The sequence below is a fragment of the Ranitomeya imitator genome, chromosome 4 (genome assembly GCF_032444005.1).
Source record: "Ranitomeya imitator isolate aRanImi1 chromosome 4, aRanImi1.pri, whole genome shotgun sequence".
Taxonomy (NCBI): domain Eukaryota; kingdom Metazoa; phylum Chordata; class Amphibia; order Anura; family Dendrobatidae; genus Ranitomeya; species Ranitomeya imitator.
Window position 1 is genome coordinate 428,277,627 of NC_091285.1, and position 26,939 is coordinate 428,304,565.

The following is a 26,939-nucleotide window of genomic DNA, read 5'->3' on the forward strand; positions in this document are numbered from 1 at the left end:
AAAAAATGTTTGTTTTATTTTTACGGCTCTCCATTATAAACTTCTGTGAAGCCCTTGGTGGGTCAAAGCGCTCAGCACACATCTAGATAAGTTCCTAAGGGGGTCTACTTTCCAAAATGGTATCACTTGTGGGGGGTTTCAATGTTTAGCCACATCAGGGGCTCTCCAAACGAAACATGGCGTCCCATCTCAATTCCAGTCAATTTTGCATTGAAAAGTCAAATGGCACTCCTTCGCTTCCGAGCTCTGCCATGCGCCCAAACAGTGGTTTGCCCCCACATGTGGGGTATTGGCATACTCAGAACAAATTGTACAACAATGTTTGGGGTCCATTTTCTCCTGTTACCCTTGGTAAAATAAAACAAATTGGAGCTGAATTAAATTTTTTGTGAAAAAAAGTTAAATGTTCATTTTTATTTAAACATTCAAAAAATTCCTGTGAAACACCAGAAGGGTTAATAAACTTCTTGAATATGGTTTTGAGCACCTTGAGGGGTGTAGTTTTTAGAATGGTGTCACACTTGGGTATTTTCTATCATATAGACCCCTCAAAATGACTTCAAATGAGATGTGGTCCCTAAAATAAAATGGTGTTGTAGAAATGAGAAATTGCTGGTCAACTTTTAACCCTTATAACTCCCTAACAAAAAAAAATTTTGGTTCCAAAATTGTGCTGATGTAAAGTAGACATGTGGGAAATGTTACTTATTAAGTATTTTGTGTGACATATCTCTGTGATTTAATTGCATAAAAATTCAAAGTTGGAAAATTGCGAAATTTTCATAATTTTCGCCAAATTTCCGTTTTTTTCACAAATAAACGCAGGTACTATCAAAGAATTTTTACCATTGTCATGAAGTACAATATGTCACGAGAAAACAATGTCAGAATCACCAGGATCCATTGAAGCGTTCCAGAGTTATAACCTCATAAAGGGACAGTGGTCAGAATTGTAAAAATTGGCCCGGTCATTAACGTGCAAACCACCCTTGGGGGTAAAGGGGTTAACAGTTGTTGTAGAGATGTGTCTGCTGCTAGATCTCTGTGTGGCATTGACCTGGTCTCTAATCCGAGCTGCTGTTAACCTTCGATTTCTGAGGCTGGTGACTCTGATAAACTTATCCTCAGAAGCAGAGGTGATTCTTGGTCTTCCTTTCCTGGGGCGGTCCTCATGTGAGCCACTTTTTTTGTAGCGCTTGATGGTTTTTGCCACTTCACTTGGGGACACTTTCAAAGTTTGCCCAATTTTTGGGACTGACTGACCTTCATTTCTTAAAGTAATGATGGCCACTCGTTTTTCTTTACTTAGCTGCTTTTTTTTCTTGCATTAAAACAAATTCTAACAGTCTATTCAGTAGGACTATCAGCTGTGTATCCACCAGACTTCTGCTCAACACAACTGATGGTCCCAACCCCATTTATAAGGCAAGAAATCCCACTTATTAAACCTGACAGGGCACACCTGTGAAGTGAAAACCATTCCCGGTGACTAGATCTTGAAGCTCATCAAGAGAATCCCAAGAGTGTGCAAAACAGTAATCAAAGCAAAAGGTGGCTACTTTGAAGAACGTAGAATATAAGACATAATTTCAGTTGTTTCACACTTTTTTGTACAATTTTCATAGACATAAAAATACAGAAAAATCTTTTGTACTGTACATAAAAAAAATCAAATACTCTCCTTGTTCCCCTCTGCTGCGGTTGCCTCAGCGTCTTCTGTCCTGCTAGGCAGAGGGCGTGCTGTAGTGATGTCATTGCATCCTCTGCCCTGAGACTTCACAGAGAGTCAGAAGATTTTGCAGAGACCAGGGCCTCGTGGAACGAAGAGGTAAGTATAGGGGGGGGGGGCTGTCCAGGGCCCTGGCACTTGTCCCTGGTGCTCTGGGTGGTGATGCCGTCCCTTAGTGCAGTGCTATAGACTGGTGCTGGCACACAGATGAGACTTGCCTGTGCCGCAGATTACTTTGCCTGGACCAATATGTGAATCGTGCTGGGAGAGGAATAAGCTGTGGGGCCAGAGAGCTGGAAGTGCACTGACACACCCAGAGCACTTTCGTCTAATTTGAATAAAATTTCAAAGTAAAATTTTTTTTGCAGGAATTTCAGGGACGTTTTCTACAAGAAGGGTATCGATTAATTAGGTTTACAGTACCTAAACAATTACTTTAGAGTAGAAACTCCTCCTGATAGGTTACTGTTAATTGCCGGTCTACATTAATATTTCACTGGAACGTCTCATTTACACATTGCAGATTTGATCAGTATTTTTCATTATTATTAAGTTGAATTCAAGAGTGGATACAAAGAAATATAAAACTTTCTTTTATATTGCTCTTGTTTTAGTCGTGATTTAGGATTATTATTATTATTATTATAGTGCCATTTATTCCATGGCGCTTTACATGTGAGGAGGGGTATACATAATAAAACAGTACAATAATCTTGAACAATACAAGTCACAACTGGTACAGGAGGAGTGAGGACCCTGCCCGCGAGGGCTCACAATCTACAAGGATTCAAAATACTGACCAGATCTGCCATTTGTGAATGAGGCTGAACCATCTGAATGACTTTGATAAATGTCTCTGAGAACCTGCAATCTAATTAAACGTGCAACTTTGTGCCAAAACAATAAGGCCGATTCCTTAGCACTGGCGTCATATCTTAATGATTTTGGTGCATTTTGTAAGTGTTATGCTCTTGGCCAGAAAAACTGTAGAAAAGGTAAACCTGGCACCAGAAGTTACTGAGCACAGCATCATTTTCAGACCCACTTCAGTTGATCGAGTATTTTAGCTGCATAACTTGGAGCTCACCATATGATTTATGTTACTCTGCACTAAGTCATACTTGCTTTACCCCTGTTGTCAGGTATGTCTCTTGTGTTCTTGGTTGCCCATATGAGGGGAAAGTGCCTCCCAGTAAAGTGGCTGAGGTAAGTCACATTAAAACAAGTTGTAGCAAAATATTTTCTATATAATTGGAGTATTTTAGACCAACGTGGTCATAACTGACCGTTAACCAAATATCTGCATTTTCCGTGACTTAGAATGCTTGAGCAACTTTTCTTAAAACTCCTGTTGTGTGCCTTTCATCTGTTGTGCTCCTGAAAAAGTATGAAAACATTACCAGCTAGGCGTTACCATTCTCATGTCCGCAAATGTGTGTTCCTACAGGCACTGATTGTCCAATGTCAGACTGTGGAAGACATGACACAACGCCAAGTGGAATGATGACTACCTGTAGAATAGAAAAGCATGTATGCCTCGTCAAGTGGACCCCATAACAGTGCACTTGGTAGACGCTATTGGCTGTGGTCACAACAAGAGTGGGGCTGCCTAGTCTACAGGCCAACCCCTGTTCTTTGAACCCCTCTCACAAAATACATAGTAATTTTCCATCCCAAAATATTCATCTGAGTTGACAGGCTAAAGTTGTGTGCATGCATTTGTATATATAGACTGCTTTATTAAGGCGGAAAATATGTGCCGCTATTGACTCTAGGCCAGGCGGAGATTCACAAGCAGAAGTAATTTCTGTATATTTCCTGATCATTTTAGACCTCCCCCTGGGTTTGGTAGGAAAAAAAAACAGCAGTAACAACTAAATGTCATTTCATTCTATGGCTATGTTCACAAGTTGCATTTTTGCAGCATTTTTTGCTACTTTTTTTATGCGCTATACTTTTTCAGCATGCCCAAGAGACAAATGTAGACTGACACATATGCAGTGGGAAAAAAAAAAAAGCAACACAGCAAAAAGCAAAACCTTGCTTTTTGTAAGCTGCTTAAATGCAGCTTAAACTAGTCCTTAAAAAAAAAACTACATCAAAAACGCAGCGTGTGCATAGCTTCAGTGTAAGTGCTTACAAAGTTTTTTTTTTTTCCTGAGGCATTCAAAAAACCTGGTACATTAAAAAAAAAAAAAAAAAATACGTGCTAAAAAACCGAACCTGGGAAAAGCAAAGTGGTTTTACAATAGAAATGAAATCCGCCTGAAAAATGGTCCTGTCACTTCTTCTAACTGTATGGTGTCTTTCAAAGCCTGAAGCAGTTTAAAAAAAAAAAATGTACACAGTCATTCCTATTAGTGTTTTATTAAAGAATATGTGCTAATTATTTCGGATTGAAAGAGAATAGGATGTCTATATCCCTCTGTCCTCTCCTTTAAGAAATAAAAATTTCATTCTGACTGCACCCTTCAGCATCCCTGCCCTCTAATTTCATCCGTCCATATATAATATTTAATTACATTTACTTAAGTCTCAGTAAATTTAATGTTTCTTAAACACGCCCAAATTTGGAAGGAATGTAGTGCTAGTGATTAAAATATTTACTTATACTGAGGAGAAAAAGGAGGGGGGTGTAGGACGGGAAGAAAAAAATTGTCGGATTTTTTTATTTTGTTTTTCTTCTTCTTCTTCCCATTCTACACCCTCCCCTGCTGAAGATGTTTTAAATCGTCACAATAAAGATTGGATTTTAGAAACGGTGGGTGCCACCCTTTTTTCTCTTCAGTATATGGATTTATGCAATTGCTTACAGGGTTTGGCACCCGTGAATCCGAAAGGGCGGTGCATTTGACATGGTAATCGCACACAGTGGATATTTGGGCTCAGGTGTTGCAGCGGTGCAGGATTCTTTCCTCTATAGTATTGAATTCTGTGTAAAATATTTACTGATCGCCATCTTGCCCAGTTTCCGCTGCTGCTCTGGTCTTCTTCTGAGCCACATAAGTTCTTTTTTCGGGCTTACACAGGGACTGTGGGCAGTGCTGCTTTCAGACTGAGCCTCCATAGGCTTACATTATGAAAGTGGCTCACGGCCCAGTGTGAGCTGATCAGTCTATTTCCAGGTCATGTGACCCAGAAGAGGACCAGAGCTATAAACCAGGGAAGGCGTCAATGGGTAAGCATTTTAATACTCGTACTTCATCACATACATAATTAGAAAGATTAAGGGAAACAAAAAATTACTAAGACTTCTTTTTTTTTTTTTTTTTTTTTAATAAAGTGTCTAAAATAGATGCAAGTAGAAGTTCTTCAATCAATAACATCACACATTAATGTTAAGTAACAATTAGAAAAAGATAAAGTAAACACTTTCATACCATACAATTATATTATACTTGTCTGTTGTCAGGTGGCGCTCAAGATGTTTTCCATGGGTTGCTACGAGATCTCTTTAGGGGACACTATTGGAGTGGGGACACCTGGCAGCATGCGAGAAATGTTGTCAGCGGTCCTGGATGTCATTCCTGCCAAGGCTCTAGCAGTTCACTGTCATGATACATATGGCCAGGCTCTGGCAAACATACTTGTGGCTCTGCAGGTAATGTGTGCATTTTGCTTATTTCCATGTGTTTCTCACGCACTGTATGCATTACCTTGGGTCTGTTTACCATGTGGAGGTCATAGGATTTTCCTACAGGGAGTTTGATATGCCATACATATTTTATGGGTGATTATCTGCTTGCAGCACAACATGGAGATACAGAAACAGAGCAGCACATCTGGCTTTTTTTCTGGTCTCCCATGGTTTATACAGAAATAGCCGAATTAGAGCGCTTGACTGTTTCCAGTTTAGTGCAGTGTAATGTTGTATATACAGACAACTCTCTACCAGGAAAAACGGGGTGGTATAAGGTCTGAGGATGTCAGTAGCAGACTTTAAACCAAAATTTCTGCAGTATCCACTCCCTTTAAAGTGATTTTCAACTACTTGGAAGATGCTCAGCTCCTGCATTGGCGTTATTCCAGCGATATTGGCGTTTGGTTTCCCAGCACTCACATAACGTTGTAATGCTACATAAGCGCTGCATCCAATCGGTGGCTGCTTCTGGCCGGGTGCTCACAATCTGGAACTAGCAACGCTTGGATGCAAAGTATGTTCGCTGCGACCAAAGCGCTGCCGTCTATTGAACGTAGGTGAATCCGCTTGTGTTCACTGAACCGTGTGGATTCACCACGTTCAATACATTCTATTAGAAAAATTTCTATTGTGGAGACGCAGCGTCAAACCCCCAGCAACTCTGGATCGTGGACACATACCCTCTCTCATGCTTCCCTCAGACAAGAGTTGGGACATCTGAGGGGAATGTGAGGACTACACTCCAGTCGCGCAAGTGCCGGAGACCAGGTGAGGAGCAGCATTTAGTCTCGATTGTTCGACTAGTGCAAACCCTTTAACCTTCTATTTTGACCGTAAATGACGTAGCCTATTTGAGACATTCAGATGTAACCCTATTTAGTTTCACATTAACAGGAGGAATTGCACAACAAAATGGGTGTTTTTTTTTATTTTTTTTTGTGACACAGATACCCTATATGTGAAGGGAAACTACTAATTGGGTATAACTAGGACTCTGAAGCAAATGAGCGTTATTTAACTTTTGGCACACAGTTTTGGGTGAAATAGATAGATATCATGTCACATTTGAATTTCAGAAGGATTTCTGCCAAAACAGAAAAATCTCCCACAAGTGTCCCATCTTAAAGAATTCATCTCTGGGTGTAGTGAGCATCTTGAACACATAGGTGATTGATAGAATTTAATAACAGTTGGCTGTTAAAATGAAATGAATTATATTTTTTCCCACTAAAATTGTTTTTGCCCCAAATGTAGCATTTTCTCAAGGTGTAATAGGAGAAAATGTTTCCTGGTATTTGTAACGCCAATACCAAATATATGGTCAGAAACGAATTCTGAATTGCCAGAACAGTAGATTCGCTCCTCTCCCCTCACCCCCAAAAGTGAACCCATGTTGCAATCTACACCCCTCAGTAGTTTCATATATGGGGGAAATGAGCATGTTGATATCACAGGAGTTTCACAGAATTTTATACCATTTGCCCATAAAAATAAAAAAGACATATTTATCACAAAGATATAGCCCCGTATTTTTCATTTTCACCAGGGGTAATAACTGGAAATGGACCCTACAATTTATTACACTATCTATGTTGTGACTTTTGCCATTTTTTGACAGTTTGACTTAGCTCTGCCGCTGGGTACAGATGCAAGCTGGATAAGGTGGTTGCCATTCTCCCCTCCTACGTCAAATTCACAAAAAATGATGATTTTGTATGCTGCAAAAGTACAAATGATACTCCAGTCCTTTAAAAGAGGATCCAGATTAATTAAGTGGTGTATGCTTGTGTTCTACAACAGTTTTGATGAGTCGGCCCCAATTAATTCATCTTTCGGTGCAGCAACTATTTTAGTCTTGAGTATTTTCCAGAAATAGCGACTTGATGTTGCAGAGTGAAAATTGCAAATATGCCATTATACTGCCCAGTACATTGTGACCAGCTTGTGTTTCTGGAGACATGCACCCCATAAGTTGAGCTCTGCCCTCTACAGAAATGCCAGACATGTGGATGCTGTGAATGTAGTTTAGGCTCACTGTAGAGTTTAGCATGGGGGAGGGCATTTGGATTTTGGAGAGCAGCTTTCACAGAATTTGTTTTGGGGGGAGCAATGTTGCTTTCTTTATCGCCTCTCATTGGGGGAGACAGGAACCATGGGTGTATGCTGCTGCCACTAGGAGGCTGACACTATGCAAATAAAAAAGTTAGCTCCTCCTCTGCAGTGTACACCCCACCGACTGGCATTAAACTCTTCAGTTTAGCTTAGTGTCAGTAGGAGGTGGACACGGGTCTTTATTTAGACCCTTATCTACCTCAATGTGCGTCGTTTCTTTTCAGGTTTTTTCCGGATGGGATACAGGGTGAACAGTCACACCTGTAGTCCCTCAAGCGGACTATGAGTACGGCGTGTACTGCCACCCCGTATCCTCATAGATCCCTCAGCAGGACCAAGAGCCTGGCACACAAGCGTGCTCAGAAGTCCGGTCCTGGCCCGTCCCCCACCCACTCGCCCACCAGAGCCTGTCGGTCGGAGGAGACGAGGACGTCCATCAGCAGCTCCTATGGACGTCTGATACCTTCTCAAGGTTAGTAGCAGACGACGGGGGATTTTACTAGGTGAGTATTTCTAAAGGGGTTCCCAGGACTCAGCGCGGGTCATCGCTGCATTTGCAGCACTTTCCCCGTTCCCTGTGCGGTGGCTACCTTTCCATGCCCCACTGCGTTCCTCCAGCGGTCGCCGTTCTTCCTTCAGGCCCCGGCCTCCCGGGGCCTGCTTGCGGCACACTCCTGCCTGCAGTTTTTCCTTCAGCGGTCGCTGGCTCCTAATTTAGGCCCCGGCCTTTCCCGGGGCCTACTTGCGGCGTACCAGCTGCCCTCAGCGTTCCCCCCTCAGCGTTCTATGCGGCGGCCTCTCCGGCGGCGCTCACCTCCACAGCCAGCTGGGGCCTACTCCGGCGATTCTTCACCGGCGGCAGCGCTCCCTCCCTTATATGCGGCGGCTGCCGCGCCGCTCTGCCGGGCAGCGTCTGCACCGCGGGGGATCTTCCCTCCGGTCACCGGCTCCAAATTTAGGCCCCGGCTTTTCCGGGACCTACTCCGGCGACTCTTCTCCGGCGGCAGCGCTCTCTTTCTTTCATGCGGCGGCTTCAGCGCCGCTCTGCCGGGCAGTGTCTTCGCCGCTCTGCCGGGCAGTGTCTGCGCCGTGGGGGTTCTTCTTAGCGGGCACCGGCTTCTAATTTAGGCCCCGGCTTTTCCGGGGCCTACTTCCGGTGCCGCGCTCCGCCCACTTCCTTCTTCATCGGGCGGGCTTTTTTCCCGCCCGACATACTGTGCCTGCTCATCGGCGCCCCCCTGTCTGGCTCCGCCCCCGTCCTCCAGGGACAGAGTCTGTGTGTGCTCACCGCTTCTTAGCTGCAGGAGCTCACGCAGCGCGCCCCACACCTTCGCCACTGCATCCTCCGTGGGCACAAAATCTGCACAGAATCCAGCACCTCAGGGCAGGAGTTCTCCTCCGGCAAGTGGGACATCTTCCAGGACGGGTCCGTGAGTAGCTGCACTGCAGACTGACACCCCCCTCTGCCCCACTGTCCCCTAACCCACTGGCATCTTCAGAGGACCTCTCAAAATGTCTACCTCTAAAGGGGGCCGCTCTCGCCCCCCTACTTCTTCTTCTGCCTTAGTCACGTACTTTGCTTGTTCGTCCTGTAACAGCAAACTTCCCTCAGGTCAGTCCTCCCCGCTGTGTCAGTCCTGCAGCAACCCGATTGTTCCCACCGCCCAGGATCCCCCGGCTGTTCCGCCCGAGAGTGATCCCCCCCATCCCAGGATGGGCCGCCTCTCTGTCACAATCGGTGGCCGATTTAACACGGGTATCTCAAACCCTGGTGTCCGCGCTGGATCGGTTACCCCTGCAGGCCCCGGCCGTAGCCAGCGGGTCACAGGAACCGCCGCCAGAGCTCTCCTTGATAAGCCACAAAAGGTCCAGACAGGAACGTCGGTCTGAGTCCTCTTCGCGCTCCATCTCGCCGCTCGGCCCTCCCCCGCGGTTGGTGTCCCACCGATCCTCCTCCCCTGAGTCAGGCGAGGCATTATCTGATGCGCCTTCGGAGGATACTTCGGAGCTGGATCCTAACCAAATCGCCACCATGAGTGAGACAGTCCAGAACCTCATTGGGGCAATAAACCAAACATGTGGCATCAAGGATCCCTCTACGGAACCCGCAGATCAGGCGGTTTCGTTTAGACGGGCCAAACCACCTTCAAAATTTTTCGCTCCTCATCCTGAATTCGAGGAAATCGTGTCCAGAGAGAGAGAGAACCCCACTAGGCGTTTTCAGAGGGGAAAACGCCTGGGTGTGTTATATCCTTTTCCTCCAGAACTTACCGCCAATTGGACGGCCTCTCCCTCGGTGGACCCCCCTGTTTCCAGGCTGTCCACCAACACGGTGCTTCCTCTGTCCGGCGGAGCATCTCTGAAGGATTCTAACGATAGAGTTATAGAATCCTTCGCGAAATCTGCTTTTGAAGGGGCTTCAGCGGCTCTATGTCCAGCTTTTGCGTCCACTTGGGCTTCAAAATCCATCTCAAAATGGGCCAAGGATCTTCGGCGAGGTATCCTGGATGGGGCGCCTCCCGCGCAATTAGCGGAACTTGCCAACCAGATTTCCCACGCTGGTGAATACCTGGTTTCCGCCTCCCTGGATGTCGCGTCTTGTGCGGCTCAAGCTTCCAGCAATGCCGTTGCCATCCGCCGGAACGTTTGGCTCAAGGCCTGGCAGGCGGACTTGTCCTCCAAAAAGTTTTTGATTGGTTTTTGATTGATGTCCCTAAGTCTGTTCATAAACGTGTTGCTTACTCAAGGGGCCGACTTTTGGAGCTGCGCGGGCTAATGCCTTCTCCTGCAGTGGGTAGACCACGTGTCCCGTGTGAGGTAAGGCGACCCTACAGAGGCTGCAGAGCGGGCAAAAAACTTAAGGCAAGGCGAAGACGGTTTAAACCTGTAGTTCCGTCCATCATCATGGGGAATGTTCAATCACTGGGTAATAAGTCGGATGAACTGCTGGGATTAATACGGACCCAGAGGGAATACAAAGAATGCAGTTTGATATGCTTTACTGAAACATGGTTACGTGGCGAGATCCCGGACTCAAGTGTTTCAGTACCAGGATTTCACATGGTTCGGGCGGATAGAGACACTATGAAGAGCGGCAAAAAAAAGGGTGGTGGAGTTATACTCTACATAAACAATGGTTGGTGCAATCAGGGGCATGTGACTGTAAGGGAGCGCCATTGTTGTCCGAACATTGAATTGCTAGCTGTTGGCATCAGACCTTACTATATTCCTAGAGAATTCTCGCTTGTTACTGCAATAGTGTTGTACATACCACCAACTGCAAACCATGAGGCTGCAGGTGAAGTGCTGTCAGGAGTCATTGCTCGGCTCCAGCTGAAACACCCCAACTCGCTTACTGTAATCTCTGGGGATTTTAACCGAGCTAAAATTTCTACTGCCTTACCTAAATTTTATCAATTTGTGAAATGTACAACACGTGACAATATTACTTTAGACTTACTCTATGCGAATGTCAAGAATGCTTATTCATCCTCTACCCTGCCGCCCTTGGGGAAGTCTGATCACAATCTTGTACTATTGTCACCAGTCTACCAACCTGTTGTTAGTACACAACCTCCTAAGATTAAATCAGTTAGAATGTGGAATCCAACAAATGAACAGGCTTTACAGGATTGCTTTCATCTTACAGACTGGGATGTGCTGCTTGGGACAATGGACGAGTATACAAATGTTAATGAAGTGGTTGGTAGAGTGACTGACTACATTAACTTCTGCACTGATATGTTGGTGCCAACTAAAAAGGTTAGGTGTTTTGCAAACAACAAGCCATGGATAACAAAGGAATTGAAGCATTTGCTCAACAGGAAAAAAAAGGCATTTAAACTGGGTGACAAAGAGGAAATTAAAATGATACAGCATGAATTGAAGCATAAAATAAAGAAGGCCCAGGAAGCCTTCAGAATTAAACTTGAAAAGAAACTGTCCCACAATAATACCAGAGAAGTTTGGTCAGGAATGAAATTACTGACTGGGCTTAAGCTGAGGCCTGAAAATGATCGAGGAACAATGGACAAGGCTAATGAGATGAATCAGTATTTCAACAGATTTAGCAGTACATGTGTAATACCAACTGATAGTGGATGGGAACTGGGTGCAAATTCTGCAACATCGATATTGAAGGATGAGCAGACTAATTTTAGAGTATCCGAAAATGATGTGAGGAGGCAGTTTAAGTCACTTAACATTGGTAAAGCTGCAGGACCTGATGGACTCAGCTCACGTGTCCTTAAAGTTTGTGCAGACCAGCTGTGTACTGTCTTTACACGCCTATTTAATGGAAGTCTACAAACACAGAGGGTACCTGTGTTATGGAAAACTTCCTGTCTGGTGCCGGTACCCAAGACGACTTCTCCTGCAACCCTAAATGACTATCGTCCTGTAGCCTTAACATCTCATGCTATGAAGGCCTTGGAAAGATTAGTGCTTGCTCACTTAAGACCAAGGGTCAATGCTTTTATCGATCCCCTTCAGTTTGGATTGGGGGTGGATGATGCTATCCTTTCTCTGTTACATAGGGTACATTCATTTCTGGAGATTGACGGAACCACGGTGCGAGCGATGTTCTTCGATTTCTCGAGTGCATTTAACTCCCTGCAGCCACTTTTACTACACAAAAAGATGACTGATATGAAGGTTGAGGAGGGGATGAGAAATTGGATAACTGACTACCTATCAGATCGGCCACAGTTTGTACAGATGGGAGCAGTGGTGTCAAGCAGATCATTGAGCAGTGTAGGTGCCCCCCAGGGAACGGTGCTTGCGCCCTTTCTATTCACACTGTATACTTCAGACTTTCAGTATAAATCTGAACTTTGCCACCTTCAAAAATTTTCGGATGACTCTGTGGTTGTGGGATGCATTAGGGGAGATCAGGGGGATGAGGAATATAGAAGGGTGGTGTCGAATTTCGTGGATTGGTGCAATGGTAACTATCTACAACTAAATGTTAAGAAAACCAAGGAGTTGGTGGCCAACTATAGCAGGATTAAGTTGGAATGCTTACCGATCACTATTGCTGGTCAGGAGGTAGAGCAGGTGGAGAGTTACAAATATTTGGGGGTCCATTTGGATAGCAAACTGGACTGGAGATGCCACTCAGAGTTTGTCTACAAGAAGGGGATGAGCAGATTGTATTTCATAAGGAAACTGAGGTCTTTTAATGTGTGTAGCAAAATGTTAGAAATGTTCTACCAATCTGTGGTAGCAAGTGCCATCTTTTTTGCAATCACGTGCTGGGGTAGTAGTGTGCGGGCCTCTGATGCTAATAAGATTATTAAGAAGGCAAGTTCTGCTGTCGGCTGTAATCTGGACTCTTTTGGGGAGGTAGTGGAGAAAAGAACTCTGAAAAAGTGTGTGGCAATTGATACAAAACTATGTAAAGCAGTTAATACAAGAGAAGATAGTATTCTGCTACAGATGGATCTGGATAAGTTGGAAACTTGGGCTGAAAGGTGGCAGATGAGGTTTAACAATGATAAATGTAAGGTTATACACATGGGAAGAGGGAATCAATATCACCATTACACACTGAACGGGAAACCACTGGGTAAATCTGACAGGGAGAAGGACTTGGGGATCCTAGTTAATGATAAACTTACCTGGAGCAGCCAGTGCCAGGCAGCAGCTGCCAAGGCAAACAGGATCATGGGGTGCATTAAAAGAGGTCTGGATACACATGATGAGAGCATTATACTGCCTCTGTACAAATCCCTAGTTAGACCGCACATGGAGTACTGTGTCCAGTTTTGGGCACCGGTGCTCAGGAAGGATATAATGGAACTAGAGAGAGTACAAAGGAGGACAACAAAATTAATAAAGGGGATGGGAGAACTACAATACCCAGATAGATTAGCGAAATTAGGATTATTTAGTCTAGAAAAAAGACGACTGAGGGGCGATCTAATAACCATGTATAAGTATATAAGGGGACAATACAAATATCTCGCTGAGGATCTGTTTATACCAAGGAAGGTGACGGGCACAAGGGGGCATTCTTTGCGTCTGGAGGAGAGAAGGTTTTTCCACCAACATAGAAGAGGATTTTTTACTGTTAGGGCAGTGAGAATCTGGAATTGCTTGCCTGAGGAGGTGGTGATGGCGAACTCAGTCGAGGGGTTCAAGAGAGGCCTGGATGTCTTCCTGGAGCAGAACAATATTGTATCATACAATTATTAGGTTCTGTAGAAGGACGTAGATCTGGGGATTTATTATGATGGAATATAGGCTGAACTGGATGGACAAATGTCTTTTTTCGGCCTTACTAACTATGTTACTATGTTACTAATTATGAACAATAATGCACATCCACTATATGAGCTATTCATGAGACAGAAGAGCACCTTCAGTAACCGGCTTATACTTCTGAGGTGTAAGAAGGAAAAATATAGGAAATCGTTTGTGCCAACTGCCATGGGAATGTACAACAATAACACTAGGGTTAAACCACCAAGGTGAATGTCTACTTATTTCTCTACATTTCAGTTCACTCGTTGTGTATGTCCTATTCTAATGTATAATGTATAATGTTCTTCTGTCAACTCCACTGTCATGTCAACTATGTAATTCCTTTATGATTTTTATGATTTAAGTCGTGCTGCTGTGATACCATAATTTCCCACGGGATCAATAAAGTGTATCGTATCGTAAGTCCCTCACTAGTCTGCCCTTCCAGGGCTCTCGCCTCTTTGGTTCCCAGCTGGACCAAATAATTAAGGACGCCACCGGGGGTACAAGTTCTCTTCTCCCCCAGGCCAAGCCTCGTCGCCCTCCTCCTAGACGACAGTTTCGTTCTTTTCGGCCTTTTCGTCGCTTCGCTGCGTCAAACTCCTTTTCCCAGCAGCAACAGAGGCCACAGGCACGTCAAGAGAAGAAGGCGGTGTCCTTTAGGCCCACTCCGTCCTGGCGTCCTCGTTTCTCCCAGGGTAGATCCTCCAGGCCCAGGACTGGAAGATCCACCTCGGCATGACTCTCGGCAAGACTCCAGCCCAACTCCCAGATTGGGTGGCCGTCTTCTCCTTTTCAGGGACGTCTGGATTTCCGCAGTAGAGGATGCATGGGTCAGGGAAGTTGTATCCTCGGGATACAAAATAGAATTCGCTTCCCGACCTCGGGATCGTTTCTTCCAATCCCGTCCTCCAAGAGACCCCGCTCTAGTTCCGGGCTTCTCAGCCATCGCTTCTCTGCTCAAATCCGGGGTAATCGTTCCCGTCCCAGAAAAAGAACGCTTCACGGGTTTCTACTCGAATCTTTTTGTGGTACCGAAAAAAGACGGCAAAGTTCGCCCCATTCTGGACCTCAAATTGCTGAACAGGAGAGTTCGCCTGAGACACTTCAGGATGGAATCCCTTCGTTCAGTAATTGCTTCCATGGAGGCTCAGGAGTTTCTATGCTCAATAGATATCCAGGACGCCTACCTCCATGTCCCGATATTTCCCGGACATCACCGTTTCCTGCGCTTCGCAGTGCAACGAGATCATTTTCAGTTCGTCGCTCTGCCATTCGGTCTTGCAACCGCGCCAAGAGTGTTCACAAAGATCATGGCGGCGCTGATGGCCATCTTGAGAGTCAGAGGCTTGGTCCTATTTCCATATCTCGACGACATCCTCATCAAGGCTCCGTCCTTCGCTCAGGCCCACGAAAGCCTGTCCATTGTTCTCGACACCTTAGCCCATTTCGGGTGGCTGGTAAACCGGAAGAAGTCCTGCCTTATTCCTTCTCAGCGCATCATCTTTCTGGGCATGCTTTTCGATACTCGTCAGAGCAGAGTCTTCCTTCCCACAGACAAGAGATCCACTCTCTGTCGGGACATACGCTTGCTCCAGGGTCCTCGACCTCCCTCCCTCCGTTCGGCCATGAAGGTTCTGGGGAGGATGGTAGCTACATTGGAAGCGATTCCCTTCGCCCAATTCCATTCGCGACCCCTTCAGCAAGCCATTCTGTCTCAGTGGGACAGGTCGGTCTTCTCCATGGATCGACCGATCAAACTCTCCTTTCGGGTCAGGCGGTCTCTCAACTGGTGGCTGACGTCACCTCTCATCTCCCAGGGCAGGTCCTTCCTTCCGGTTCACTGGCAGGTGGTGACAACGGACGCCAGCCTGCTCGGCTGGGGTGCGGTTTTTCGCCACCTGACGGTCCAGGGCCGCTGGTCGCTGTGGGAGTCATCTCTGCCGATCAACGTCCTCGAAATTCGGGCCATCTTCCTGTCCCTCCGCCACTGGGAAAGGATCCTCAGGGGCCTTCCAGTCCGGATCCAGACGGACAACGCCACGGCTGTGGCATATGTCAACCATCAGGGGGGGACTCGGAGCTCCTTGGCCCTTGCCGAGGTATCCAAGATCCTCCTTTGGGCAGAGGCAACGGTTCCGGTGATATCCGCGGTGCATATCCCCGGCGTGGAAAACTGGGCCGCCAACTTCCTCAGCCGCGAGGGCCTCGCGGCAGGGGAATGGTCCTTGCATCCGGAGGTCTTCCATCAGATTTGTCTTCGATGGGGAACTCCGGATGTGGATCTCACGGCGTCCCGAGTCAACAGGAAGGTTCCGCAGTTCGTCTCCAGGTCCCGCGATCCTCTCGCAGTGGGCGTCGATGCTCTGGCCATTCCTTGGTCACAGTTCGAGCTGCCCTACCTGTTCCCACCCCTTCCATTACTTCCCAAACTGTTGAAGAAGATCAAAGCGGAAGGGGTGCCGGTCATCCTGATCGCCCCGGATTGGCCCAGGAGAGCTTGGTTCGCGGACGCTCCCTGGCGCCTTCCAGACAGGCCCGATCTGCTGTCCCAGGGTCCGATCTGCCACCCGAATTCTCGGTCGCTCAGTTTAACGGCGTGGCTGTTGAGACCGCGGTTCTGAGAGCGTCCGGCCTTTCGGACCGGGTGATTCACACCATGATTCAGGCTCGGAAGCCTTCGTCTTCCAGGATCTACTACCGCACCTGGAAGGCCTACTTCCGGTGGTGCGAGTCCAACCGCGTTCCGCCTATGGTTTTTTCCCTGCCTTCTCTTTTGGCCTTCCTTCAGGCAGGACTGGATTCGGGCCTGGCTCTTAGTTCCCTGAAGGGTCAGGTCTCTGCGCTTTCCATCCTCTTTCAGAAGACGTTGGCCTCTCGGCCACAGGTTAAGACCTTCTTTCAGGGGGTAGCCCACGCCGTCCCGCCGTACAGGGCCCCTGTGGAGGCATGGGACCTAAACCTGGTACTGGACGTTCTGAAGGCTTCTCCCTTTGAACCTCTTAGAGGAATCTCCCTATCAGTTTTATCATGGAAGGTAGCCTTTCTTGTGGCCATCACGTCCATTCGCCGCGTTTCCGAGCTGGCGGCCCTATCTTGCCGTCCTCCGTTTTTGGTCATTCACCAGGACAAGGTGGTCTTCCGGCCCCCACCTTCTTTTCTTCCTAAGGTGGTTTCCACCTTCCACCTCAACGAGGACATCGTTCTACCTTCCTTTTGTCCAGCTCCGACTCATCCTCTGGAGCGATCATTGAACAAGCTGGACCTTGTCAGGGCTGTGAGGATCTATCTGGACAGAACGTCCACTTTCCGGAAGACGGATTCCTTTTTCGTCATTCCTGATGGCACGCGCAGAGGCCAGCCGGCTTCTAAAGCGACTATTGCTCGATGGATCAGAATGGCAATCTTGGAGGCTTACCGGGTCAAGAACAGAGTGCCCCCTCCTGGGATTAAGGCTCACTCTACCCGGGCAGTCGGCGCCTCCTGGGCGGTGCACCACAGGGCTTCCGCCCTACAGCTGTGCAAAGCGGCAACTTGGTCTTCCATCCACACGTTCGCCAAATTTTACAAGGTCCATACCTACGCATCGGCGGACGCCAGCCTAGGCAGAAGGATCCTGCAGGCGGCAGTGGTGAGTCCTCTGACCTGATGGAAGTCTGTTTTTCCCGCCCTTGGGACTGCTTTGGGACGTCCCATGGTTCCTGTGTCCCCCAATGAGAGGCGATAAAGAAAACAGGATTTTTGGTTGCTTACCGTAAAATCTGTTTCTTGAAGCCTCCATTGGGGGACACAGCTCCCTCCCAATGTTTTTGTTATATGTTCTCTGACTGTTCTCACGTTTACAGTTCTCAAGTTTGTGGTTATGGTTTTTCAACCTTGTTCTTTCTCCTACTGCTTTCTCACTAACTGAAGAGTTTAATGCCAGTCGGTGGGGTGTACACTGCAGAGGAGGAGCTAACTTTTTTATTTGCATAGTGGCAGCCTCCTAGTGGCAGCAGCATACACCCATGGTTCCTGTGTCCCCCAATGGAGGCTTCAAGAAACAGATTTTACGGTAAGCAACCAAAAATCCTGTTTTTCCAGAGCTTTTGTGTTACCAGTAATGTGGTAACCCCATTTATTTCTGTTAACAGATGATGTACCTGAGTAGGGACATTTTATTTTCATGGGTTAAATTGAAGCTTTTATTGGTAGCATTTGGGGGCACCTAACATTTTGGATCACTTCTATGGCTCGGTTCACGTTTATCCTGTTCTCGACACTGACCACTTGCATCAAGGTTTACATCTAAATTTGCAAAATGTATTATTCATACAGAACCATTCACTATAATGAGAGAGACAGTTACTCCTTGGTGCTTCTTCAAAAGAGCTTGAACAGCATATCTTGAAACCCCAAACTTAAATCTATGCCTGAATTACCATGCTGATGGAGTATAACTACCTTGTGTCTTGTTGTTGTCCTGAGTCTTGCCATGTAGGTTTGTAGAAGAGTTTGGCTGTTTCTCACCCAGTTTTTAAAGGGACTCTGCCAGCACCCAGTGACTGATCACACTAAGTCCCGCACCTCGTTGCTTCATGGTGAACCCAATCATTTAAATGCACCTCTTCTTTAACAGCTCTGGCTTCATAGAGCCAGAGAAAGGCGGAGGTAGATGGAAACCAAGCAGGTGGGAAGGTGTATGTAAATGATTGGCCCCGACATGGAGCACCGAGCGCCTGTATTTTGTCTAAACGGTCAGTTTTTGCTGATAGAGTCCCTTTAAAAGGGTATTCCCATCATGAATATCCTATGCCAATATACAGTAGGTGTAAAAATATTAGCAAATACCTCCAATTAGAAATGTAGGATAGTTTTTCTGATTAGCAATGTCTTTCCTCATGTGCCATCATTACAGGACATAAGGTATCCATGGTTACGTCCACTGATAAAGTGACAGCTAGTTGCTAGTGGTCGTAGCCATAGATACCTAAAGTCTTGCAATGCCTGCACATGAGGAAAGAGACATGGCGAATCAGAAAACTATACTACGTTTCTAATTGCAGGTATTTGCAAATATTATTACACGTACTACATATTGGGATAGTATCTTGGGGATTGGAATACCCCTTTTAAGCCTTTTATATAGCAGTTTCTGTGTTAATGACTGTTTCTTATATTTTTTTGTTCATACATCTAACTATAATCCTTCCAAATTCTGGTCTTTGTCTATCACACAGCATCAATTCTTCTAGGATGGTCACACCAAATATTGGTTGGATTCATTTTTCACTTTGCATTTTGTTAATTGATAAAAAAAGTATTAACACTTCTGCTTTTGAAAGGAAAAATGCTGCACAGTACTGTATGTTTAAGAAAAAAAAAATAAAGAAAATAACCCGACACAGAGTAGATATTCACACAATCATAATAACCATAGATAATTCATATATTATCTTCTCATAAAAACTAGCAAAGCCTTTTTTTTTTTTTTTTTTCTTTCTTTTTTTTTTTTTTTAAGATTTGCTTCACAAACCCAAATTATACCCCACAACAGCGCTAAAACGTACAAGTGAGCCTGGACGTGCATTAGGAGCGTGTTGATCTACCGTATATAATACGATTGTTGCTATACTTCAGTATAACAATCTAATATCTGTAACTTTACACGTCCACTCGTACACAGTACTGTTTATCTCCCCGTTTGATACATTGTCAGTAACGTTGTGTCTCTTCCTTTATGACAGATGGGAGTGCGGGTGGTCGACTCCTCTATTGCAGGATTAGGTGGGTGTCCTTACGCACAAGGAGCTTCTGGGAATGTAGCCACAGAAGATGTTGTTTACATGCTACAAGGGCTTGGCATTAACACGGTATGTACAATCCTCTTTCTAGGGTTGTCTTGTTTCCAACATTTCAGAACATATTGGGTTGAAGCAGTTGTGTACTTTGTAGACAAATTTCTACCGTGCAATATGACCCCCCCTTTGGTCAGCTTAGCACTATCACATCTATAGCATTCAAGATGGCAATGGTCTTGCGAATTATGTATACGGCCACTTCCTTGATCCCTTTAATGCAGGCAAGCAAGAGATGTGGCTACCTGTGTCTGCATATGTGATTAAAGCTTTTATCATCTGCGCAGATGAGGCTTGAGCCAGGATTGAACGGCACTAGCATCAAGTGTTTGCACTGCCTTAACCGCTTATCGACATCCACAGTACATGTACAATGTAAGTCGGTCGCGGGTGTATGGAGAAGGCTCATGGGGTGAAATGTCCCCATACTGGGAAGGTAATGGCTGTGGAGCTCTACCTGCGATTGTTAGCCAGTGAAATGCTGCCGTTAATCTCTGTGCTCTCATTGGCATTCCCTTGACGACATGAATGCAGGGCTCCGATGGGCTGTTATGACAGCAGGTGGGTCTGTGGCCATGATTTTTACTATGTGCAGCAACACTGTGGCATTACTGTGTAAAGTGCAAGCGTTCAGATGATCGCAGGTTTTAGTCTCCCGAAAGGGAATAATAAATAAAAAAAATAAAAAATAACATTAAGTTCAAATCATTCCCCCCTTTTATCACATTGAAAATAAGAAAAATACACACATTTCATATATCGCTGAAAAGTGTGATCTATCAAAATATAAAAATAATTTACCTGATCAGTAAAAGCCAAAAATAGAAGGAAAAATCAAAGCGCCAATTTTTTTTTGGTCTTCGTAGAAAAATACTATAAGAGATCAAAATGTGGTATGAATGTAAAGATGTTATCACACTAAAAAAGTTGTCTTAGCCTACAAATGATAAGCCCTAACAAAACCCTACTAGCCAAGGAAATAAAAGCGTTATCGGTCTCGGGGGGGGCGGGAACACTACCTTTTTTTGTGTCACTATTTTCCTCTATACACCGTAATCATACTAATAAGGAAAAATGATAATTACTTACGGGTAATTTGAATTTCCAAATCCGTGACAGCACCGGTACACGAGAGATGGTCCCACCCCCAAGAACAGGAAACCTGCAGAGGAGATAAAAGATGGGGGCGGCACCTCTTTCCTCAGTTTGTTTACAGAGAATGTAAAGGTACCGTCACACTGAGCAACTTTACAACGAGATCGACAACGATCCGTGACGTTGCAGCGTCCTGGATAGCGATCTCGTTGTGTTTGACACGCAGCAGCGATCAGGATCCTGCTGTGACATCGCTGGTCGTAGCTGAAAGTCCGGAAATTTATTTGGTCGTCAGGTCGGCGTGATTCGTCATGTTTGACAGCAAAAGCAACGATGCCTGCAATGTTTTTTTCACGGAGCTAACAACCAGCGAGAACGATAAGTACGTCACTGGATCGCTCCTGCATCGTTCTGGAGTTGCTGTGTTTGACATCTCTACAGCGACCTAACAGCGACGCTCCAGCGATCTAGTTTAGGTCAGATCGTTGTCTATATCGCTGGAGCGTCGCTAAATGTGACGGTACCTTAAGGTAACCGCTTTGTTAGTCTTAGGCACATATTAATCTCTGAAGACTTTATTTATTGTTATATTACGTGGTTATTACCCCATCTAACGTATATATATATATATGTGTATATATATATATATATATATATATATATATATATATATATATATATATATATATATATATATATATATATATATATATATATATATATATATATATATTAGAGCGGTGCTGTCATGGATCTGGAAAATCAAATTACCCGTAAGTAGTTATCATTTTTTTTTCCCTTCCCCATGGCAGCACCGGTACATGAGAGGAAGAAATAGAAAGGACCTCTAGGGTGGGATAACGGCAGATAGCACTTTTCTCCCGAAGGCAAGATTTGATAGCCCCAGATTTAATCTATAACGACGGAAGAAAGTAGAGGGTGAAGACCAAACTGCTGCATTACAAATTTGCTCTATAGACGCATTTGCCCTTTCTGACCAAGATATGGAAATAGCCCTAGTAGAGTGGGCCGTAACACCAGGTGGAGGGACCTGCCCTGAAGAGGAATAGGAAAGTGATATAGCCATACGGAGCCACCGTGCAATGGTTGATTTTGTGGCCTTTTTTCCCCTGTTTGCCCCCTGGAAGGAGACAAAAAGGGCTGAAGACTGTCGCCATGGATTTGTTACTTCTATATATTGAAGTAGGCAACGTCTGACGTCCAAGCAATGGAAGGTTTGTTCTCCCTTAGATTTCGGGTTGGCACAAAATGAGGGCAAAACTATCTCCTGGTCCCTGTGGAATTTTGAGTTGACCTTTGGTATAAAGGCCAGATCAGATTTTATAATTACCCTGTCCTCCAAAATTGTAGTGTAAGGAGGGTCTATAGATATAGCCTGGAGCTCACTAATGCGTCTGGCTGAGGTAAGGGCAATCAGGAGAACGGTTTTTAAAGTTAGCGCTTTTACTGATATGGAGGAAAGAGGCTCGAAGGGAGAGGTGGTTAAAGCATTTAAAACTAAATTTAGATCCCAGGGAGCGACCTTTGGACGAGGTTTGAATGGTCTGGCTGTAAAGGAGGCCCGAATGAACCTATACACCCAGGGGTGATCAGCCAATTTTTGGTCAAATAGAGCGCCAAGCGCCGAGACTTGCACTTTTAGGGTGCTGGTAGATAATCCTCTCTCCAGACCCTTTTGGAGAAATTCTAGGATTTCTGATACTGGAACTTTCTGAACGGTATCTGTTATACTTTGGCCTGAAAATTCTAAAAAATTTTCCCCATACTTTTTGATATTTATCAGCTGTGATCTTCTTTCTGCTGGACATCAGAGTAGTAACTAATGGGTCCGAGAATCCCTTCGCAAGCAGCAGTCCCCTCTCAAGTTCCAAGCAGTGAGGTGTAGACTGTGTACTTGAGGATGTGTTACTGGACCCTGGTGTAGCAGGTCTGGAACATCTGGAAGGATCCATGGGTCCGAGATGGACATACGTCTGAGCCAAGTGAACCAAGCTCTCTTTGGCCATAAGGGTGCGATCAAGATTATGCGTGCTTTCTCTTCTCGGATCTTCTTCAGGACTGTAGGGATTAATGGAATTGGGGGGGAAAGCGTAGGCTAGTTGGAACCTCCATTGGTGTAGTAACGCATCTACCCCTTCCGGGTTCTCTTTCGGGTTCAGAGAGTAGAATCTTTCTACCTTTCGGTTTTGCTTTGTGGAAAAAAGATCCACTTGAGGAAGCCCCCAGATGGCACAGATTTCTTCCCAAAAATTTTTGATTTAGAGACCACTCGCCCTGGTGCAGCACGTGACGACTCAGAAAGTCTGCGACAAGGTTGTCCGACCCCTTTAAGTGTGTACTTGTAAGGGATAAAAGATGTTTTTCGACCCAACGAAATGGCCTTCTTGCTTCTTCCATTAGGGGACTCGATCTTGTTCCTACCTGTCGATTTTATATACGGCACCGCTGTGCTGTTGTCGGACAATACTACCAGATGTCTTCCCTTGATTTCCTCTTCCGTTTGAAGAATCGCTTGCCTTACCGCTGTTAATTCTTTCAGGTTTGAGGAGGCTAATTGCATTTGTGGATCCCATAGACCCTGTAGGACTTGACCTGATAGGTGTGCACCCCAACCTAACGGGCTCGCATCCGTAGTCAGTACTACCGGATTTTTGATTGACCATGGGACCCCTTTTTTTAAATTCTCGGAATTTAGCCACCAGTTTAGAGAGTCCAGTACATGTTGTGGCAATACGATTTTTCGATTTAAGTTGTAGGGTGTTTTTGTTTGTTCTGACAGGATCTGCCACTGTAGGTCCCTTGAATGCAGTTGTGCCCATTGGACCGCCGGAATTGTTGCTGTCAGCATACCTAAGAGGGACATGGCTTCCCTTACCGAGACAGATTGGGCCGCTTGTATCTGTCTTATTCGCTGTTTTATGGTTTCGATCTTTCTGGAAGAACACAGTCCTGTCTGACTGAATTTAACTGAATCCCCAGGAACTCCTGTATCTGGACCAGAACCATTCTTGACTTCTTTAAGTTTATTATCCACCCCAGCGTGGTCAGTAACTCTCGCACCCTCGTAACTGCCTTCGTACAATCTTCTTGATTGTCCGCTATAAGGAGGAAATCATCCAAATAGGGCACTAGTAGGATACTTTCTCTCATCACGAAGGATGCTATTTCTGAAATTATCTTTGTAAAGATATGAGGAGCCACTGAAACCCCGAAGGGGAGACATTGGTATTGTAGATGGGTGTAGACCTGACCCAGCTGCACTACCAACCTTAGATATTGTTGATGCTCGATGCTGATTGGTACATGGTAGTAGGCATCTGTAAGGTCTATGACTGCCATGTAGCATCCTGGATACAGCAGTTTTACCGCCGTTTTCAGAGTCTCCATCTTGAATTTTTCTACTCGGATGAACTTGTTTAGCTCTTTTAAGTTGAAGATTGTTCTTAACGACCCATCCGGTTTTGGCGTGAGGAATAGGGTGCTGTAAAAACCCTTCCCTACTTCTTGTGGAGGTACTCTTACCAGGACTTTTTTGTCTAGGAGAAGATGAATTTCTTTTTCTAGTTCTTTTTGGCCACACGAGTAACTTTTATTCGGTGAGGAGGCAGGGAGACAAAGTTTAATCGTAGGCCGTCGGATAACAGGTTTATTATCCATTGAGATGCTGTAAGCTTACCCACTGATGGACCAAAAACCGTAGCCTTCCTCCCACCTGGAATATGGCGTCATTGTTTAGGGTCTGGTTTTGGAGGCTTACTGAATAGGAACCCTCTCTCTCTTCTGTCGCCCCAGGTTTTCCCTCGCGTGGCTCTATCTGATGGGCGGCCCCAGCCTGCTTTACCTGATCCCCGAAAGGACTGACGATTGTCATACCAACGGCGTTTAAAGAAGGGAGGTGGAGGGAAATGTTTTTTCTTATCCGCCGCTTTCTCTAGAATTTCATCTATCGCCTTCCCGAATAAATATTGCCCCTCACAAGGTACGGCACAGAGCTTCACTTTTGACTGGAAGTCAGCATTCCAGTTTTTTAACCATAATGCTCTCCTGCCCGAATTAGCGAGGGCACTTGCCCGGGCAGAAAATCGAACTGAATCAATGGCAGCGTCTGCCAAGGAACCCTGCTGCATTTTGTAGTGAAGGGATGACCTCTAGAAGTCTGTCTCTTGGACATTTGTCCTTTATTTGGTCGCTTAATTCATCTAGCCATCTAACCATTGCACGGGCAGTGCAGGTAGCCGCTACCCCTGGTTTGAACGCCCAAGTTGAAGCTTCCCAGGCTGATTTTAGAACGGCATCTGCCTTTTTATCTAGGGGGTCTTTTAGGGCACCCATATCTTCGAAAGGAAGCGCTATGCCCCTGGAGGTACTTGCAATAGCTGCGTCCAGCTTAGGTGCCTTTTCCCATTTCTCACAAATTTCCTCATCAAAGGGATATTTGCGTTTAAGGGCCTGGGGAACCGAAATCTTTTTGTTCGGTTTTTTCCATTCCTTCTTTATAAGTTTTAATATATTATCATCGAACGGAAAAACTTTCCGTTTCTTCCCTTCCAAATTACTGAACATGGAGTCCTGGACCATTTGTTTTTCCTTTGGTGTCTCCACCCCCAAGGTGGATCTAACCAGCTTCAATAATTTCCCCACATCTTCTGATAACACATATGGCCGACCACACTCTTCATCCGAAGAGTCCAGGTTCGAGTCCTCCTCGGGCGGAAGCTCTCCTGGTTCACCCTCAGATTCTATATCAGATGTTTGGGCAGGCGTAGAAGGTGGATTTACGGAGCTCTGCAACCCATGCTGTCTTAATTGCTCCTTTGCAGTGCTTTGCACTTCGTCTCTAACAATAGCCTTTATATTCTGAAGAAATGATGATGACTCTTCAGTTACGTTTTTTTCTATACATAAGCGGCATATTTGCTTCTCATATGTCTTGGCAAGGCTTTTATCACAAAGTGCACACACTTTATTCTTTTGCTTAGAGGTAACTTTCTTTCCCTGCATACATATACAGAAAACACAGTGTTACTGACATGGTTTGCCTTACAAAGGCACTCACCCACCGGACCCTCAGTACCACGACAGGCTGTGGGTTTTCTGCTGGGATCGCTGATTCCACAGGATCTGCCATCTTGCAGGAGGCTGTTACCAGCTTCTGCTTGCCGCCTTGCAGTTTAAATATTGGTGGGCAGGAAGCGGTGTGTGTGCGTCCCTGAACTTCCTCCACGCAGTGACACTGTGAGTGTCTGCTCTCCCCACTTGCCCACCAACGCTGGTCCTGGCTACCTGTCTCCACGGACATCTGAGGATGGATTGACATTGATCCCCTTATTCCGGTGGTTTAGTTCAGTATACATTGACCCTGGCTGGCTCCACAACCTAGCAGCTACACGGACTTTCCCACAGTACTGGTTGTACTCTTCCAAGGTATCCAATTTATGTTCTGGCGGGTCTCTTAAAGCGCACAGCTATTGGTACACATACCTGTCTGCCCTGCACCACGGCGACCTCGGCACCATTACCACTAAGCCATACGAATCTTCCCACATTACTGGTTATATTCTTCTAAGGTATTCAACTGTTGCTCTGGCTGGTCCCTTAAAGCACACAGCCATTGGTATACACCTGTCTGCCCTGCAATACGGCGACTACAGCATCATTAACACTAAGGTTATTTTCCTTTTTCTCTTGGCTGACACCCCAGCAGCAATATTTACGCATCTGTAGGAAGAATCTACTACCTAAGGCGATTTAGTGAACAAGGCCACGGGCTGGCCGAAACGTTTTATACTTATCGCCTCACCTGAACATTTGTCTAATAAAATTATCCACATGAATTGAATATCTTCAGTGCAGTGATTTTACGTTCTATGATTGAGAGGACCACAGGTTCCGTTCATTTGCACCGTCACCTCCAGAACTGTCGAGTGCTAGCCTTCTATACTCTCTATAGCGTCATGATGGGAACGCCTCTTGCTGCCCTGCTTTCGTCTCCTTCCCCGGCCCAGCCTCCGGCCAGGAGCGGACGCCGGGGAGTCCGCAGTAGGGAAGGACGCCTTCGCCGCTCCAGGTATGCGAGCGACGCGTGAACGCCGCCGCCGCTGCTCCCACCGCGGACCTCGGTTCGTGACCGGACAGCAAAGGGAGATCCCCTCCTCATGCAGCACCGCAGGTTCCCCACAAGAACAGGAAACCAAACTGAGGAGAGAGGTGCCGCCCCCATCTTTTATCTCCTCTGCAGGTTTCCTGTTCTTGGGGGCGGGAC

General features: G+C 45.8%; 1 protein-coding gene across 1 annotated transcript in view; it reads left to right on the forward strand.

Annotated features, from left to right (window-relative positions):
- Positions 1 to 26,939, forward strand: part of LOC138676330 (hydroxymethylglutaryl-CoA lyase, mitochondrial-like) — a 47,735-nt gene that overhangs the window by 16,864 nt on the left and 3,932 nt on the right. The window contains exons 6-8 of the mRNA XM_069765516.1: positions 2,872 to 2,935; positions 5,142 to 5,330; positions 19,451 to 19,576. Of these exons, the coding sequence (XP_069621617.1) occupies positions 2,872 to 2,935; positions 5,142 to 5,330; positions 19,451 to 19,576 (379 nt within the window). The remainder of the gene's footprint in view (positions 1 to 2,871; positions 2,936 to 5,141; positions 5,331 to 19,450; positions 19,577 to 26,939) is intronic.